The sequence below is a fragment of the Sus scrofa genome, chromosome 13, assembly GCF_000003025.6.
Source record: "Sus scrofa isolate TJ Tabasco breed Duroc chromosome 13, Sscrofa11.1, whole genome shotgun sequence".
NCBI classification, from domain to species: Eukaryota; Metazoa; Chordata; class Mammalia; order Artiodactyla; family Suidae; genus Sus; species Sus scrofa.
Window position 1 is genome coordinate 203,235,683 of NC_010455.5, and position 17,669 is coordinate 203,253,351.

At 52.0% G+C, this 17,669-nt stretch overlaps 1 protein-coding gene across 1 annotated transcript in view; it reads left to right on the top strand.

The window, feature by feature from the left end:
- B3GALT5 (beta-1,3-galactosyltransferase 5) overlaps nt 1-14,403 on the top strand; it is a 41,733-nt gene extending 27,330 nt beyond the window's left edge. Inside the window, 2 exon segments of the mRNA XM_021070992.1 lie at nt 561-1,028; nt 1,030-14,403. Coding sequence (XP_020926651.1) covers nt 561-1,028; nt 1,030-1,497 — 936 coding nt within the window. The 3' untranslated portion in view covers nt 1,498-14,403.

Below are 17,669 nucleotides of genomic sequence, written 5' to 3' on the forward strand. Positions count from 1 at the left end.
AGGGGATTTAAAAAAGTAACCTAAAAAACCAAAACGCAGCAAAAAAAAAAAAGAAGCCACTGCTAGCAGGTAGTTGGGTGCATCTGAAAACTGCTCTTGCTTCTTTCTGGGAGGGTTGAAACGGTACCCAAATCCATCAGAGAAGAATGACAGCGACCCACATAGGTAGATCTAGAACATGTGGTTTCCAGTCCTGCAGGTTCTCTAGCTGGACGTCACTCTGGAGTCAGAGAAGGGCAGAATCGGAAGGATCCGGTGAGAGATGGGGTTCCAGAGACTTCTTGATAAGGAAGCTGAGACTCCCACCAGCGAGGGGCTGGCTAGCTTTAGAACCAGCACCAGGGCCCATTTCCTTGTGGTCTTGATGTGCCACCTTGGCGTGAACATCACTGGTGGCCATCCCAGCCTCCGTGTGGACCCACGACTCTCCACCTGTCTGTGCCGAGAGGTGCCAGGATTTCTGAAACACGAGCTGTGAAACGTGGGTCTCGGCTTCCCCGGGAAAGGGAAACACGCCATCCTGCTTCTGAGGTCTAACCATGTGGCTGTGTTCCTTTCAGATGGCTTACGTGAAGATGAGATGGGTCTATGTTTCCCTGGTGGTCGTGGGAGCCCTTTGTCTGTATTTTAGCTTGGACAGTCTCAGTCCTTCTCAAGGAGAACCCTTGGCTTTCAAGAAAAAAAACGAGGACTTCCTTCAGCTCCCGGATATAGACTGCAGGCAGGATCCCCCCTTCCTCGTCCTGCTGGTGACCTCGTCCCACGAGCAGCTGTTGGCGCGCAAGGCCATCCGGCAGACGTGGGGAAAAGCGAGCACCGTGCAGGGAAAGCGAATCAGGTCCTTCTTCCTCCTGGGAACCACCAACAGCGGGGACCTGTCGCGAGCGGTGGCCCAGGAGATCGAGCAGTATCACGACATCATCCAGAAGGACTTTCTGGACGTGTATTTCAATCTGACACTCAAGACCATGATGGGCATGGAGTGGGTGTCCCGCTTCTGTCCGCAGGCGACCTTCGTCATGAAAACAGGACTCCGACATGTTTGTCAATATCTACTATCTGACGGACCTGCTCCTGGCCAAGAACCGAACGACGCGGTTTTTCACGGGCTTCCTGAAGCTGAACGAGTATCCCATCAGGAGGAGGTACAACAAGTGGTTTGTCAGTAAGTACGAGTACCCGTGGGAGAAGTACCCGCCCTTTTGCTCGGGCACCGGCTATGTCTTCTCCAGTGACGTGGCAGGGCAGGTGTACGGTGTGGCCGAGAGCGTCCCGTTCATTAAACTGGAAGATGTCTTTGTGGGGCTCTGCCTGGAAAAACTGCAAATCAAACTGGAGGAACTGCACTCCAAGCAGACGTTCTTCCCCGACGGGCTGCCCTTCACCATCTGCCGCTACCGGAGGATCGTTGCTTCCCACCACGTCAAGCCTCAAGACCTCCTGAACTACTGGCAGGCTCTGGAAGGTTCCTTGGAGGCAGAGTGTCCGGAGGCCTGAGCGGGGCCCAAAGGCACAGCTGGACACATGCCCGACAGCCCACCGCGGTGGCGTCCAAAAGATCTTCGAGGGCATTGCCGAGGCGCCTCGGGGGGTGGGGAGGGAGCGAGGAAGGAGGAGGCGGAAGAAGAGGGAGGGTGATAGTTTGAAGGCTTCCCAGTCTAAACGCGAATGCCCCTGCAGATGATGGCCACCTGGTGCCCCAAAGCCCTAAGATCGTGTCTCTTGAGCACCTCCACTGTTGCACTAGCGCGGGAGCTGCCTGCACCTGTGTCTCTTCATCTCGGGGGTCGGCATCCGGACAAAGCGGTGGATGTTACCGACCCCATCTCACACGCAAAGACCGGGCCACTGAGAGAGGTACCAGGAGCTGTCCCGAGATTCAGCCAGCAGACACTGGAGCCAGGATGAGAAGCCCCCGCCCCAGTGCGCCCCTCCGGCTGCCTCCCTGGAAGAGGGCTGTGGGGAGCGGGGCTCTGAGGAAGGAAGGCCTGGCTGCTGGTGTCTGTCTGTCCCTTCCTAGAATCCTCTCCTCCTCCTCCAGTCCCATTCCTCTGCTTTCCAGTGCTGAGTCTGGGGTGAATGAATGCATCCCCCACATCCACCTCCAGATGGTGATGGGTCTGGCTGGCCTGAGACCTTGCTAGCCGCTTGGCACTCAGCTCGCCACAAACACGTCCCTGGAGATATTCCTGCAGTGGCTGCACCCCAAGAAACACTCGGCTCTGGACAGAAATCAGGTTTATAGATTTGGCTCAGAAATCACTGTGAAGCTTGACTCGCTGTACAGAGTTGGCCACTCTGCTGAGCGTGGGACCCCAAGAGCAGCACAGCGTGTCCTGCCAGCCACCTGTGGCACCCCCGTCTGTTTGCTTCACCTGCCCTGCGTCTGCTCTTCAGGTCTCCAAGCGCAAACCAGAGGGCTGCTGGGCGCAAGGCTGCATCTGTGAAGGCTGCTGGGAGCTTGTCTGGGAATTCAGGTGAATTTAAGTCAAGACCCTCCCAAGAAGCCCCGGGACACAGCGCTGAAGGGACTTCTGGTCAAGGAGGGTCTCCCTGGGTCCAATTCCTGAGCCCGATCTCAGCTCAGCTTCTTTGACTTTCTCCGATGGCCCTGGGACAGCTGAGTTCTGTACGGTGGAGTTGAACCTTCGATATTCTTCCCCTGGAGGTTTGGAAGAGCCTGTTCTGCAGGATTAAGGGAAGTGGGGCCCTTCTCTGCAAGGGTCTTTGCCGGGAGAGCCACTGTCACACGCAAAGCCATCTTGCTTCCGATCAGGATGCTCAGCTCTTACCTTATACTTTACCAGCCAAAGCCAAGACCTCAGGCGGCTGCGTAAGCTACAAACATTGGCCAAAGCTCCTGCCTGGCCTCGGGAAGAGGTTTGCTGCAGGATGGCCATGACAATGGTAAATTGCAGAAAGAGGCCTGGCGTTCTCTTTTGCACAGCATTTCTTGTATCTGGGTGGAGCTGCTTCTTGGCGGATATGTTTTCGTATCCTGGCTGCTCTGAATGTGCTGGGTCATGTTCAGAAAAGCCACCTTCTCAGGTGGGAAAATCAGGCACTGAACTTGTTTGGGGAAGCCCAGATTTTGCCAGGGCTGGTCCCTTGGACTTGTAGAATGGGCTGTCTCTGATTCTGGAGATAACAGTGGGTTGTGAGGGTGAAGGAGCTTGTCTGGCACTATGCCTGGGTCTGGGCTTAGCTGTTCCCCTTATCTGGTGTGTGTGTCTATGTATGTGGCCATCGGGCTGGGTGGGTAAGTGTGGCTGACTCAGGATCTGGTTTTCTCAGCATCCACCATAGCCCTTGGCCCTAGGGGCCCATGAGCATGGGCTTGGTTCCACTACAACCTCTGTGTTCTCTCTCTCTCTCTCTCTTTTTCTTTTTGTATTTTTATGGCTGCACCTGCTACATATGGAAGTTCTCAGGCTAAGGGTCTTCACAGCCACAGCAATGCAGGATCCTTAACCTACTGAGTGAGGCCAGGGATCGAACCTGCGTCCTCATGGATACGAGTCAGGTTCGTGACTCTGCCAACTCCCCTCCCTCCGTTCTATTTCTTTATCTAAATGAAGATCTTTCTTTCTCTAGGGAAACATTTTCCTGTGACCGTAGAACTTGAGAAGGGGCCTTAGAGCTCGTTTGGTCCTGCCTCGGCATAGGATGAAAATGAAGTTCAGAGAGCCCCCGAGGTTGCCCAGGACCTCACACCCGGGTTTGTGTACTGAGGAATATGCAGGTGTCAGTGGAGGCCGTGTTCCATGCTGCCGCCTTGCCGGTGTGTAAGAGTAAGGAGCCGTGCTAGCCTGAGTCAGGAGGCAAAGCGGTGCTTTTCCAATAACACCCAACCTGGAGTTTCCTTTTTTCTTTTTTTCTTTTTAGGGCCGCACCTACAGCATATGGAAGTTTCTGGGCCAGGGGTTGGAGCTACAGCTGCCGGCCTAGACCACAGCCATGGCAACACGGAATCCAAGCCACACCTGAAACCTACACCGCAGTTTGAGGCAACAGTGGATCCTTAACCCACCGAGTAAAGCCAGGGATTGAACCTGCATCCTCATGGTTACTAGCTGGGTTTTTTTTTGGTCTTTTTAGGGCCACACTCACGGCCTATGGAGGTTCCCAGGCTAGGGGTCAAATGGGAGCTGCAGCTGCTGGCCTACACCACAGCCACAGCAATGCCAGATCTGAGCCTCATCTGCAACCTACACCACAGCTCTTGGCAATGCCAGATCCTTAATCCACTGAGTGAGGCCAGGGATCGAACCTATGTCCTCATGGATACTAGTCAGGTTTGTTTCCACTGAGCCACAACGGGAACTCCACTAGTTGGGTTCTTAACCCCCTGAGCCACAATAGGAACTCCCCAACCTGAGTTTTAAAATGGGACTGGAGGGGAGCCAGGCTGGTGGGGCATCCAGAGGAAGTGATGCTGATGGCAGATGCTATTTGCCAGGCCCTGAGATAAGGGCTTTACAGGTGTTACACCCTTCAGGGCTCACAACCACTCCTCGGGGAGGTGGCTGCCGACGTCCCTGCTTTCCAGATGAGGACACAGAGGCAGAGGGGTGTGGCAACGCGCTCGAGCTCACATAACTGAAAAGCAGCAGAAACAGGAAGTGAACCAAAGCTCTTGGGGGCACTGGGCCGTGTGGTCACACCCAGCACTGTGCCCCCCGGGCCATCAGCTGGCCAGAGGGTTGCAATCCGTGTACAGATGGAGGCAGGTGCCCTCTGCCTGGGCTCGGGCTGCGTGCCTGGCCCTTCCTCAGTTTTCCCACCACGCATGCCCCCCCTCCAGTCTCCACCACCTCTGCTGGACTGCAGAAACCGGGGCTCCGGAGCACCAGCCCCTCCACTTTGGGGCTTGATTGCCAGCTCCTCTGAGCTCCTCAAGAGCAAGACTCCCGCCTGGGCCTCACACCCACCCTCGCTGCCATGTCCCCTCTGCCAGCCGGGCCCACACGTGCCCCTGCGTACCCAAGTTCCCTATCTTCCAAAGCATCGTGAAAACCCCTTCCGTTCACACCCAACTTCCGCTTCCTTTGCTGTTCAGCCCCACAGGAGAGTTTTCCATATTTGTTCTCTGAAATGTGTCTCCTGTTCTATCCCAAAGCCCCTTCTCATCAGACTCGAAAGCCTGACTCCGTCCGATGGTTCTTACCGAGGCCGCTGCTGATCTGTGATGCTGGGTCTGTGGTCTGGTCTCCCGTCTCATCTTGCTGTCCCAACAGCTGGCCTCGCCCGCTTGCCTCCAGGACACTTGATGCTCTCGGGTCTCCCGCTCACTGGCCACTTCTTTGCTTGTTCCACCTCTTGGCTCTGCCTCCTCTGGGGTGCCTGGTGCTCAGCCTCCACCTCCTACATCCCTGGCTGTCCTCGGGGGGTCTCGTCCAGCCCCTCGGTTTAAAATACCCTCTCTGGTCCTTAGGATGCCCATTGGTCTCCAGCCCAGAACTCTCTCTTGCTCCTCGGTATCATAGATTTCATGGCCTCCTTGACGTCCCGGGGTGAGCGAATCCAAAAGTAAACTGGTGATGAACCCTGCCCCCCTCCCCCCCGGAATCTAAGCCACCTGCAGCCTCAGCCCCCTGGGGAATGGCCGCTCCACCCTTCAGTGGCTCAGGTCAGACACTCTGGAGCCATCTGTACCTGCTCTCTCAGCCACTGTGTCTGGAGAGCCCACTGGCTCTGCCTTCCATTTGTATCCGGAAGCCGAACGCTTCCTCCCACCTGCGCTGCGGCCCCCATCCAAGCCCCCATCACCTCGCACCTGCGTTCCTGCCGTAGCTTCCACCTGGTCTCCGGGCCTCCATCACTACCTCCCTTGGTCTGTTCCCACGCAGCATCCAGACTGCCCTTTTGAAAACACAGACAGAGCATCCCCCTTCCTTGCTCTGAACCCTCTGGTGGCATCCCACCTCCGAGGAAAAGCCACATCTTCAATATCCCTGTCTGCCTCTGATTCCCTGACATCCCTTCACGCCTCCCCGCGCTCTCGCTGGCCTCCCTGAAAGGCCATATGATCCTGCTGCACTGGCTTCCTTGCTCTTCCTGGAACATCCCAGGCACACCCGGCCTCCTCAGGGCCTTTGCACAGGCTGTTCCTTCTGCCAAGGTCACCCTTTCCCAGGGCAGTCTCAGGGCCCAGTTCCTGGCCTCCTTCACATCTTTGGTCAATTAGCTCCTTTTTTTCTTTTTTGTTGGCTGCAACATGCAGCAGCAACGTGTGGGATCTCCGTTCCCAGACCAGGGACTGAGCCTGGGCTGCAGAGGTGAAAATGCCGCGTCCTAAACACTAGAGCACCAGGATGCTCTCAGTTGTCTCCTTAAGGAGACACACCCTGATCACCTGCTATGGAAAATGCAGCTCACCCCACCCAGTGGGCCCCCACTGCCTGGTTATGTTTTTCCCATCGCACTCATCCACTTCTAGCAGAGTAGACAATATCTATTTATTATAATATTTCTGTTTTGTGTATTGTTTACAGTTCATCCCACTTGAACGAAAGCTTTGTGCAGGAAAGGGTCCTGGTTTTCTTCACTGAGGAACCTCGGACTCTTGGCACAGTTCCTGGCACAGAGTCGCTGCTCAAAGATATGGGTTGAATGGCAGTGAAATGACCTTTAGAAGGAGGTTTTGAGGGAAAGAGATGAGCCTCAACTGAGGGGTGAAGGATTTCTAGAACGTACCCAACATTATGGTTCCAACATAGAGTTCCTCTATGAGTCTGTGAATGGGGTGCTGACATCCTGTGTTTACTGGAAAACCTGGGACCTGGAAGCCTCGAAATGCTATATGGCGGCCCTACTTGACCACATGTCCCCTTTTGCTAGAATGGAGAAACACCTACACTCAGAAGTGGATAAAGCCCTGTGATGTCCCCAGCCCCCACCAGCCAGCCTTAGCTCCTCTACAACCTCCTTCCTCTGTTTTCATGATTATAGAAATTCACCTCTTTTCTTCAACTGTATCCGCCTTTTCGTGCTGCGGGAATGACAGCAATAAACCCAGGTGTCAGGAAATCTACCTGGGATTATTAAAATAACATCAGTTCCGCTGTCTTCTGTATCTAAGTAACTACATAAGGCACATGCTTCAGACACTCAAAACCACACTACACCAACATTTGAGGTTATTTTTATTTTTTGTCTTTTTGCTATTTCTTGGGCCACTCCTGCGGCATATAGAGGTTCCCAGGCTAGGGGTCTAATCGGGGCTGTAGCCACCGGCCTACGCCAGAGCCACAGCAACGCGGGATCCGAGCCGCGTCTGCAACCTACACCACAGCTCACAGCAACGCCGGATCGTCAACCCACTGAGCAAGGGCAGGGACCGAACCCGAAACCTCATGGTTCCTAGTCGGATTCGTTAACCACTGCGCCACGACGGGAACTCCCTGAGGTTATTTTTAAAAACTAGACCTACAAAGCAGCGGCAGCTGTGCAGGTGAATTCTGAACTTCGGGGCCACTGCTGGTGCCCCAGGATCTGGGCTGCCCAAGTGCAAGGAATGTGGGTGGTCCTTGGTCACCCAGGAAGGGTGTCACCTTCTGAGGCTGTTTTGACCCCACTGAAGGGATTTAGTTGCTGAAAACCTGGCCTTGGTTTAGGAGGCAGCTTTGCTGATAAGTCTGTTGCATAGATTTCAAGGACGATGTCTGGTAACAGAAGAGCCAAGTGTAATTGCCTGTATCTTCGTCAAACTAAGAAACTACGCATACAATGGTATGGAATAAACCCCTCGAATATGACAGCAAATGGCAGAACTTTTTACAGACTGCAGCACCTGCCTTTTATTTAATTGCTGAAAGTGGTGGCCTTGCTGTCCAATCTCAGAGATTGGTATAATGAGTCCCATCAGTCATTTGGGTGGAAATCCTAATATCACAGCCACTTTTCAGAGATGGCATTTTGTCCATGGGTCTAATTGAATGATCCTAACCCTCTCGCCTGCCCTTCCCACAGCCCAGTCATTGAACGCTTTCCCTATCCTGTAATGTCTTTCTCCAATTATATTCTTTTTTTTTTAATTTTTAATTTTTCTAGGGCCGTACCTGTGGCATATGCAAGTTCCCAGGTTAGAGGTCAAATTGGAGCAGCAGCTGCTGGGCTACACCACAGCCAAAGCAATGTGGGATCTGAGCTACATCTACGACCCACACTGCAGCTCACAGCAACGATGGATCCTTAGCCCACTGAGCAAGGCTAAGGATCAAACCCACATCCTCTTGAATATTCGTGGGTTTCACTACCTGCTGAGTCACCGTGGGAACTCCCCTCCAATTCTATTCTTAGAAGCATCTATTTGGGTCCATCCCTACTTCTTGTTATGCTCCGAGGTTAACCACCTTCTCTGACGGGATCCCCCTGATCCCAGGCACACAGGGTCCTCACTGCCCCGAAAGCCTCAGGATCCTCTGGCTCCATTTTTCCTCCTGTCAAGGTGGGTCAGGCCCCGGGCCACAGTCCTCATTTCTAAAGAGGATGACACCGGAGTTCCCACTGTGGGAACTGATCCCACAGGATCAGCGGTGTCTTGGGAGCGATGGCATGCAGGTTTGATCCCCGGCCCAGCACAGTGGGTTAAGGATCCCATGTTGCCGCAGCTGCGGCTCAGGATTGGATCCCTGGCCCTGAAACTCCATATGCTGTGGGGTGACCAAAAAAGAAAAAAAAAATAATAATAAAGATGACGAAATTGGAATGAAAGGTGAAAAGACAGTTTCGGATGAGGGTAGGCTTGCTGTGCTTCCGTGCGTACAGAGGCCTTAGAGCTCTGGTCCCATCTCTTTAGTTTATATGTGAAACCAAGAGTTGCAGAGTTTGAGCATCAGCTCTGGGCTCAGAGGGGCCTCTGACCCTCAGCCTGATGCTACTCCCATGGTGCTGTACAGCCACCTTCTTTGTTTTTAAACTAAATATACTTAATCCCCATTTGTCTTAAAACACACTCTTGTAGCCACACAGCACTCCGTGGAAAGGGAGAGAGGAAGAAACCCAAGCCAACAAAACCTGCAGGCCTCCTGTGCTTGAGTTTCCACATCTCAAGTCCGCTGCCCGAGCGGCACCTGCCCGCTGGCCACCCCGCGTGTGCACAGCTAAAGGCACGCGGCTAAAACCACGCCTGGCCTTCCCCCCAGAGTTTCTGGTCGCAGAAAGTGTTGTCACTGTCCATCTGCCCATTCAGTTATGTGACTTTCCTCGGCCTGGCTTTGGCCCTGCCATGCCTGATGGGTGCTGATTCCTGTGGGTTTGGCCTCTTCTTTCCACGTCCATCACTGTAGCCTCAGTCCAGGCTGCCATCTTGGTTCAGGTGATCTCAGAGAGCAGGTTCCTAACTGGTCTCACTGATCCGATCAGGCTGCCTTCCAACCTGTCCTCTAGTTTATTATTATTATTATTATTTTGTCTTTTTAGGGCTGTACCTGTGGCATATGGAAATTTCCAGGCGAGGGGTGGAATTGGAGCTACAGCTTCCAGCCTACACCATAGTCACGGCAACACCAGATATGAGCTGCGTCTTCGACCTACACCACAGCTCACAGCAATGCCAAATCCTTCACCCACTGGGTGAGGGTAGAGGTCAGACCCACATCCTCATAGATGCTAGTTGGGTCCATTACTGCTGAGGCACAATGGGAACTCCACGTGGGTGCTTCTGATAATAGTCAATTTTAGGGTGGTGAATTTTGGCACATACTATACTGGCATTTTATAATGATCTGTGGGCTCACCCAGAGACTTTTGGGGTACTCTTTACAAGACTGTGTTTCAGTTCTTGCCCTTTTCTCTCCTTGTAATCTTCCCTGGCACTCTTTTTTTTTTAATGTCTTTTTGCCTTTTCTAGGGCCACACCTGTGGCATATGGGGGTTCCCAGGCTCAGGGTCTAATCGGAGCTGTAGACGCCGGCCTACACCAGAGCCACAGCAACATGGGATCCGAGCCGTGTCTTCGACCTACACCACAGCTCACAGCAACGCCGGATCCTTAACCCACTGAGCGAGGTCAGAGATCGAACCTGCAACCTCATGGTTCCTAGTCAGATTCATTAACCACTGAGCCATGACAGGAACCCCTTCCCCGGCACTCTTGAAGAAGTTCTTGTGTCCACTGCATTCTTCAAAATTGCAGAGCACAGCGTCTCTGGACTCAGTTAATTCAGAAGGTAGACAACCTGAACTGGTGAAAAACAGAGCTGGAGGGGCCTTAGACGTTATCTGCAGTTTAAAAAAACAGCCTCAGCCGTCAGCTGTGGTGTAGGTCGCAGACGTGGCTCGGATCCTCCGTTGCTGTGGCTGTGGCATAGGCTGACAACTACAGCTCTGATTAGACCCCCTAGCCTGGGACCCTTCCTCTGCCGAGGATGCAGCCCTAGAAAAGACAAAAAAATAAAATAAAATAAAATAAAATAAAAAAGCAGCCTCCTTTTCTAGACGAGAAAACCAAGGCTCAGGAAAATGGAGTGACTTTGCCAAGTTCCTCCATGAGCATCCTCTCCGGGATCAGCATGCAGCATCCGAAAGCTCATGCCAGCTGTTGACGCTCCTACTGATTCATTCCCTGGACAAATATGCTCAGTGCTTTTTACAGGATGTCGGGAATGAGGGTCAAGCTGAGGGTCATGGCCGGGGATTCTGCAAACAGAGCTCTAGCTGGGAAGACACACAGCATCACAAAGATGAACGGGGCACCTGTTCTCTTGACAGCTGACAGAGGAAGCCTTTGCTCAGTGCCTTCTCTGTCGACAGACATGGTAAACCATTCCTGCACCTGCTGAGTCCTTGATCCCTTACAGCAGCTATTCTTATAATCGATGCCCTGACTTTGAGCTGAGAAAACGGAGGTTCAGAGTGACTCACTGACTTGCCAGGGAGGCTCAGATGTGACAGAGGCCCCTCCTCTTGGCCTTCAGGGCCCCACCCTTCACCAGGGTGGGGTTGGCCAGTGCTCCCATGATGCCGCAGGACAGCAGAGCACCCTGAGTCTCACCGGAAGCTCAGCGCTGGCCCCACCCAAGGGGTCTGCCATCTTCTCTTTTTTCACTTGCCACCGCCTCTTTCCCAAGTGTTGACAGCATCTCTGTCTGCCCCTTCCCGGTCCTAGTTGGCCTTCTGGAACTTGTCCCTTTGTCATCTGTGATGTCCCCAGGGACTTCCCGTTTAGCTGGGTCCTCCGGTCTGTCCTGTCTAGGCCTGCCCTTTCTTGAGTTCTTTCAAGTCTCCATCTGACGGCTTCAACAAGTGTCTGGCTTCAGAACAGGGACCCCCTTCAGTCCAGCCCACTTTCCACCTTCTCTTCACCCGAAGCCCTTGCAAAACTAGCCGTCCCTCAGAAGAGTGTGGGTTCAACACTCCAGGCATTGGCTTCTATCAGCCTGTGTGTGTGTGTGTGTGTGTGTGTGTGTGTGTGTGAGAGAGAGAGAGAGAGAGAGAGAGAGAGAGAGAGGGAGAGAGAGAGAGAGAGAAAGTATGATCCGAGGCTCTAAACAGAGGCACAATATTCAGGCGCAGCCTGTTTCTGTAAGTTGTCTGTCTTACCCCAGTGTGAAGGGCACTAAGAAGAGCGAGGTGATGCTTGCTTCCGTGGGATGTAGACAGCAGGAGCCCCCAGCATTCTCAGCCATTGGGGTGACAGTGTGGAGCCCCAGAGGTCTCACTTGTCACCTATTACATAGCAGGTATATGCCACATGTCACTCTGGGTGTAGTGGAAACACAGGCTGCAAGAATGGTCTGCAGTCGCCTTGTTCACAGTTTTCCTGAACTCCACCTTTCAGGGAGGATATTTAGAAAAGGTGAAAGGAAGTGAGAGAGATCAAACAGCCTGTCGAACATGGATGTCTTTCTCAAAAGCAAGGGCTGTGCCCATACTCCTGTTTAGCGTGCTCTGTGCCACTTAGCCCTGGTACACTGGCTAAAGGGAAAAGGCCAGGCCTGGGTGGTTCTCCTGGGCTCTGCACTCTGAGAGTCTACGGCTCAATGAGACATTAAATAATTGACAAGCCTGCTTTCATAGGGCAGCTGCTATGCCTCCTCATTTTAAAAATAGATGAGCTGTTTACCTGTTTCTCCATGCTTCTCATTTGGAAGTATTTGTTTTCTCACTTTTTTTTTTTTTTAAAGAATTCATTTTTAGGAGTTCCTGCTGCATTGCAGTTGCTTAAGAATCCAAAGGCATTGGCTTGGGTTGTTGTGGAGGCACAGGTTTCATCCCCAGCCTGAGGCAGTGGGTTAAAGGATATGCCGTTGCCACAGCTGTGGTGTAGGTTGCACCTGTGGCTTGGGTTCCGTCCCCGGCTAAGAAACTTCCACACACCTTGGATATGGCCATAAAAAAAAAAAAAATTCGTTTTTAGCATTTGTCCTCTTGGGACTGGCATTAGAATTTCCCAGGCGATTGTCAGCTTCTCCCAGGCTTCTCTTCCCTCTGTCCTGGCGCCTGGCCTGTGCTTGGTGGGGAAAAGATTCTTTTTTTTTTTTTTTTTAATAGGGATTTGAATGATTTTTTATTAAAATTCAGTTGATTTACAAAGCTGTGCCAATTTCTGCTCTACAAAAAGTAATCCAGTCATGTATATATATATGATTTTTTTCTCATATCACCTTCCATTATGTCCTATCCCAAGAGACTGGGTCGAGTTCCTTGGCTGGGCATTAGAACATGTGTGGTATAGGGGAGATGACTTTCCAGGGTTTCCAAGTAGCTGCCGGGTGAGGTATCAGGCCAAAGGGTGGGCCAGAGCAGAGAGAGGGGTGAACTGCAGGTCCCTTCAAATACCAGTTCCAGAAGCCTCTTTTACAGGTTGTTATTGCCACTTATCTTTTATTTCTGTTGGTTCTGCCTAATGTGAGCTTGTGCTGAGATGTGTGAGAAATAAACTCTCAGTTATGTGTCTGGGATGTGAAACGTGCTTCCGTTTTCTGGAACTTGATGGAGGAAGGATTTGTGCTATTTAGAAGCAGAGGTTCCTCCATTCTCCTGCTTTTCAAGTAAGACTATGAGGAATGGACCCTTTGCTCCCAAAGTGGTCCCCAACCTGAGCAGTGAAGCCACCCCCTTCCGCCCCCCGACTAGGGCAAAGATACATGAAGGCTGGGTGGGCAAGGGGACAAGGCATCAGGGGTACGTCCTAGTGCCTGCGACTGGGAGAGGGACAGACCTCCAAATTAGTTCTTAATTAATTTGAAATACCCAATTCCTTTCTTATCTGACTTAAATCAATCTTAAATATAAGTAGAAAAATGAATTCCTTAGCCCCATGTGGTTTTGGGGGGGGGGTCATATTATTGTGCCTTGTCTGTTTGTCCTGCCACCTCTGTTCTCCAGTTGAAGGAGCCCACACCTGAAGCAGGCAGAGTTTTGGTGGCCAGGGTGGCCGTTACCCAGCCTGGCTCAGACCTCCTGCCACACGTGCTCCTGGGAAGTCAATGCGAAGTCTTCTCGGGCTCAGTCCTTCAGTCCCCAGACAAAGAGAGGAACTGAAGGAGTAGTGATAGGCTTAGTTAAATTCTGCTTTGGAAAATATCAGATGGAGGGGAATGGATTTATTTTCCACTCGATCAAATAAGACATTAAGAAAAGTCCAGCGCGACTGGAAATTACTTAAGGTCAACTGAGGACACTTTGTGGTCAATTTCCTTTCATCCCAAAAGACCAGAAATAAAAGTAAATCTATACACTACTGAAAGATATTGGAAAAATGTCTCCTTGTACCCGAGAGCAATTTACCTGATTGTTATGTTATCATATTTGGGAGTAGGCTATGTATTTATTTATGATTTATTAATATGATATTTATCTTTGATGAAAATTAAATTATTACAGTAGTATAATACACCTAACTTGGTTCATTCTAAGTTGTAGATAGATATGATAAACTTGGCCTCTTCCCGAAAAGCCAGCAATGTAGAGTCTGAACTGGACAATTTCCCCCCCCCCACATGGATGTTTTCTATATTTATTTTGTTTGGAGAAACTATTTTTTAAAATTCGACTTTGATTTATGTGTTTAGAAAAAATCTGTTGATCAGCCTTGACAGGCTTGTCTCTGTGAGAGATGGGGGTTTCTTGTTTTTCTTGGATTTGGGAAGCAAACCAATGGAGCCCTCACTCCTGTAGGGTCTTTAGAGGGCAGAGCCTGGGTGAGTGGCAATTGGTGAGCCACCCTGTCAGAAATCGTAAGCCCTGGGTAGTATCAGGGAGACACCGTTGGAATTTTCTTTCTCTCAGGTATATTTATATTTTTAAAAAGCTACCTTTGACATTTAAGAAATCAAATCTTGTGAATGGAGGTGACTGTACCTTTTGAATCTTCATGGGAACTCACCTCTGAGGTAGAGCTGGGATCCTTGATCTCGCAAAGTCTCATTTGCATGGAAATAAAATGATTGAAACTGTTGTGCTTTATTTTTTTGTTATTTTCCTATCATTTTTAAAGTAGAGTATGGTTGATTCAGGGTTGTATCAATCTCTGCTGTACAGCACAGGGACCCTGTCTCACACACACACACACACACACACACACTCTTTTATCATCTTCCATCATGGTCTACCCCAAGAGATTACATAGAGTTCCTTGTGCTGGACAGTAGGACCTCATTGCTTATCCATTCTAAACGTAAGTTTGCATCTATCAACCCAACCTCCCCGTCCACCCCACTCCCCCCCCCCCACCCCGCGACCACAAGTGTGCTCTCCATGTCCCAGATCTGTTTCTTTTCTTTGACTTGAGTGTGTATTGGCCATGACGCCTGCCGTACTTTGCACCTGCAAGTCACTGTCCACCGATGCTCCTGGCAGGTGGCATTCTCAGCCCATCTTAGACGTGAAAGGAAGCTGGCGGGTCCGACGGCGGTGCGTTTAAGGGGCAGTGGATGCCTGGAGACACAGAAAAGGAATGTCTTCAAAGGATGGGTGACCTGCCAGCCGGCCTTGCCCTCCCTGCCACGACAACGTGGAGGCTGTCCCTGGTGCCCTCAAAGGCCCGTCCTGCCCCCCACCCACCCACCCCACTTCCCCCCACAGACTCCACTCCCACCACTGCCTCTTCCTCCGACGGCAGCGCCCATCACCTCCTCCTTTCTGGAACATTCCCGCCACACCGGATGCTCACGTCCCACTCAAAGACAACTTTCTAGGCTTGCCTCCTTTCCAGCACCGTCCCCTTTCTCTGTTCGCCCTTAATAGTAAGACTTCTCCCAAGAACAGCCTTCCCGCCGCCCATCCTCCGCTCCCATTTTCCCCCCACCTGACACGGCACGACCATTCCTACGGCGGCCCCTTTGCCTTACAGCTGCCAGCACCTGTGTGCGGCTGCAGCCCTCGGTGCCATCTGACACCGCCGAACCCGGCCTCCCCCTTCACCTCTCCCCACTCCCCATCGCCCCGCCCCCATGGCCCCCACTCCGGGCCTCCACCTGCTCTGCTGCGTTTCCTCTCACCTGCCTCTTCCTGTCTCCGTGGCCGGTGCCACTTCCTCCCCGAGCCGTGCCAGCCGGCCGAGGTCGCCACGCCTGAGACCTCGGACCGCACCCCTTCCTCGCCATCGCCGCTGGCTCTGAGTGAGGTGCCCCCTCTCCGTGGGTGCTGGCCTGCTCGGGCTGCCCTGACAGGATGCCGCAGACCTGGAGGCTTCAACCACAGAGACCTATTACTTGCTCTCAGTTCCAGAGGCTGAACGTCCTAGAGCGAGGGGTTGGCAGCGTTGTTTCCTTCTGAACCCTCTTGGTGCGTCCACAGCGGTCTTCTCCTGTGTCCTCTTCTTCTCAGGACACCTGCTGTCTTGGATTAGGGCCCTAAGCCCTCCCTTGACCTTAAAGGTCCCCGCCCCCCCACCTCCAAATATAGTCACCTTCTGGGGTCTTTACTGTGAATGTGGGGGGGTCCCAGCCCCCCCTCTGTGGCCTTCCCTGCCATCCTGCCCTTGTTCCCTCACGCTTTTCTATTTGCTTTATAGGGAGCATCACTACCAGACATGGTGCTGTCTGGCATAGGTGTGTTGTCTCTCTCCTCTGTGGACTGGGCATGCGATGCCTCTCGCAATGACCCGTTGTTTTTTTCTGAACAAATGAATGAGGCTGTGCGTGGGAATTGAGCCGGAGCTTGGCTGCATGAGCCACAGGGTGGGCCTGTGATTCCAACCACCAGGATTCAAAGGTGGTGGAGCTGCTGGGTGGGAGCCTTTAATCAGGAGATGATAAAAGTAAAAAGAGCAGTGGCAGGAGTTCCTGTCGTGGCTCAGCGGGTTGAGAACCCAACGTAGTGTCTATGAGGAGGTGGGTTCGATCCCTGGCCTCGCTCAGAAGGCTAAGGATCCACTGTTGCCGTGAGCTGCAGCGTAGCTCTCAGATGTGGCTTGGATCCCGCATTCCTGTGCCTGTGGTGTGGGCTGGTGGCTGCAGCTCGGATTCAGCCCCTAGCCTGGGAACTTCCATATGCCGCAGGTGTGGCCCTAAACAAACCAAACCGAACAACAAAAAAGCTACAGCACTCACATCCTGTATCCAGTGTCTTAAAAGAACAAATGTGGGGACCCCTGGTGACATGACGTATACGTGGTGATTGGGCTTGAAGTCATTTCTCTGCCGTAGCCCCAGCGGACGTGGGGTCTCAAAGAGGAGTTGAGACACCGTGTTCCTTTTCCATGAGACCAGATGAAAAGTAAGGGGTCAGCGTAAGCCTGGAAGGACTGTGGTCCATCACTGTTGGGGCCCCTCCTCCCCATGCTGGCAGCACTGCCGTAAGGTCAGGAGATACTTAGTTTCTTTAAGAGGGCCGTTAAAGTCATCATCTCTTGTCACTTGGCATTGGCCAGGACCAGCTCAGCAGGTTGGGGCTGAAGAACCGGGGCTGTGAAACTTAAGGAAAAAAGTTAACATAAAACAAGACACAGAGACATGTATCTTAAGTAAAGATGGGAACCGGGGGACTCAAGGTCTCAGGGACCCAGAGCGCCGCCTCAAGAAACCACACTGCTTTTGTTGTGGTCTTGAGGATGCCGGCAAGTGAGGAGGGGGTTGTAACTGCAGGATATAGGTTTTTTTTAAGTTATTTTAAAAGTCACATAGCCGGTTGCCGATGAAGCTTTTATTCTGACCTTTAGGCATTTAACAATCATGAGCATCAAGGAAGCTTGGCGTCAGCTCTCTATGCAGAGCATCTGGAGAATCACCACTGTGCTTCCGCAGATGGTGGCGTGCCTATCTGCAGCAGCCCCACAGGTGCTTAGGTTTGCACCTCGGTTCTTGCTAATGCATATCCTGCTAACGACCCCTCAACAACCCCTTGGGAAGAGGATATATCATGCTGTGCAAACGGCGTGCCCATCTGCACAGGTCTGGCACGCCTAGACCAACACATTATGTCTCATTCAGCTGACCCCATGACTAACTTATGCCTTTAGGTCTTTGTGCTTAAGCTTAAGTCCTTCACCAGCACTGCGACTGTTTTTCCAGCAGGAAGATGGGGTAAAGGAAAGCAGGACAGGATGGAGTTTTCAGCAAAGAGGCTGAGAACAGATTGTAGAAAGATGTGTCGCGACAGGCACTGACCCATCCTGGATGCCCCCTGAGTGTGGCAGTCTCTCTTCAGATATTGATAGTAAATAAAGACATGAAGTAGATCTTTAAATAACAGTTGGAAAAAAAAAAGTCGCTTGGGTTGGG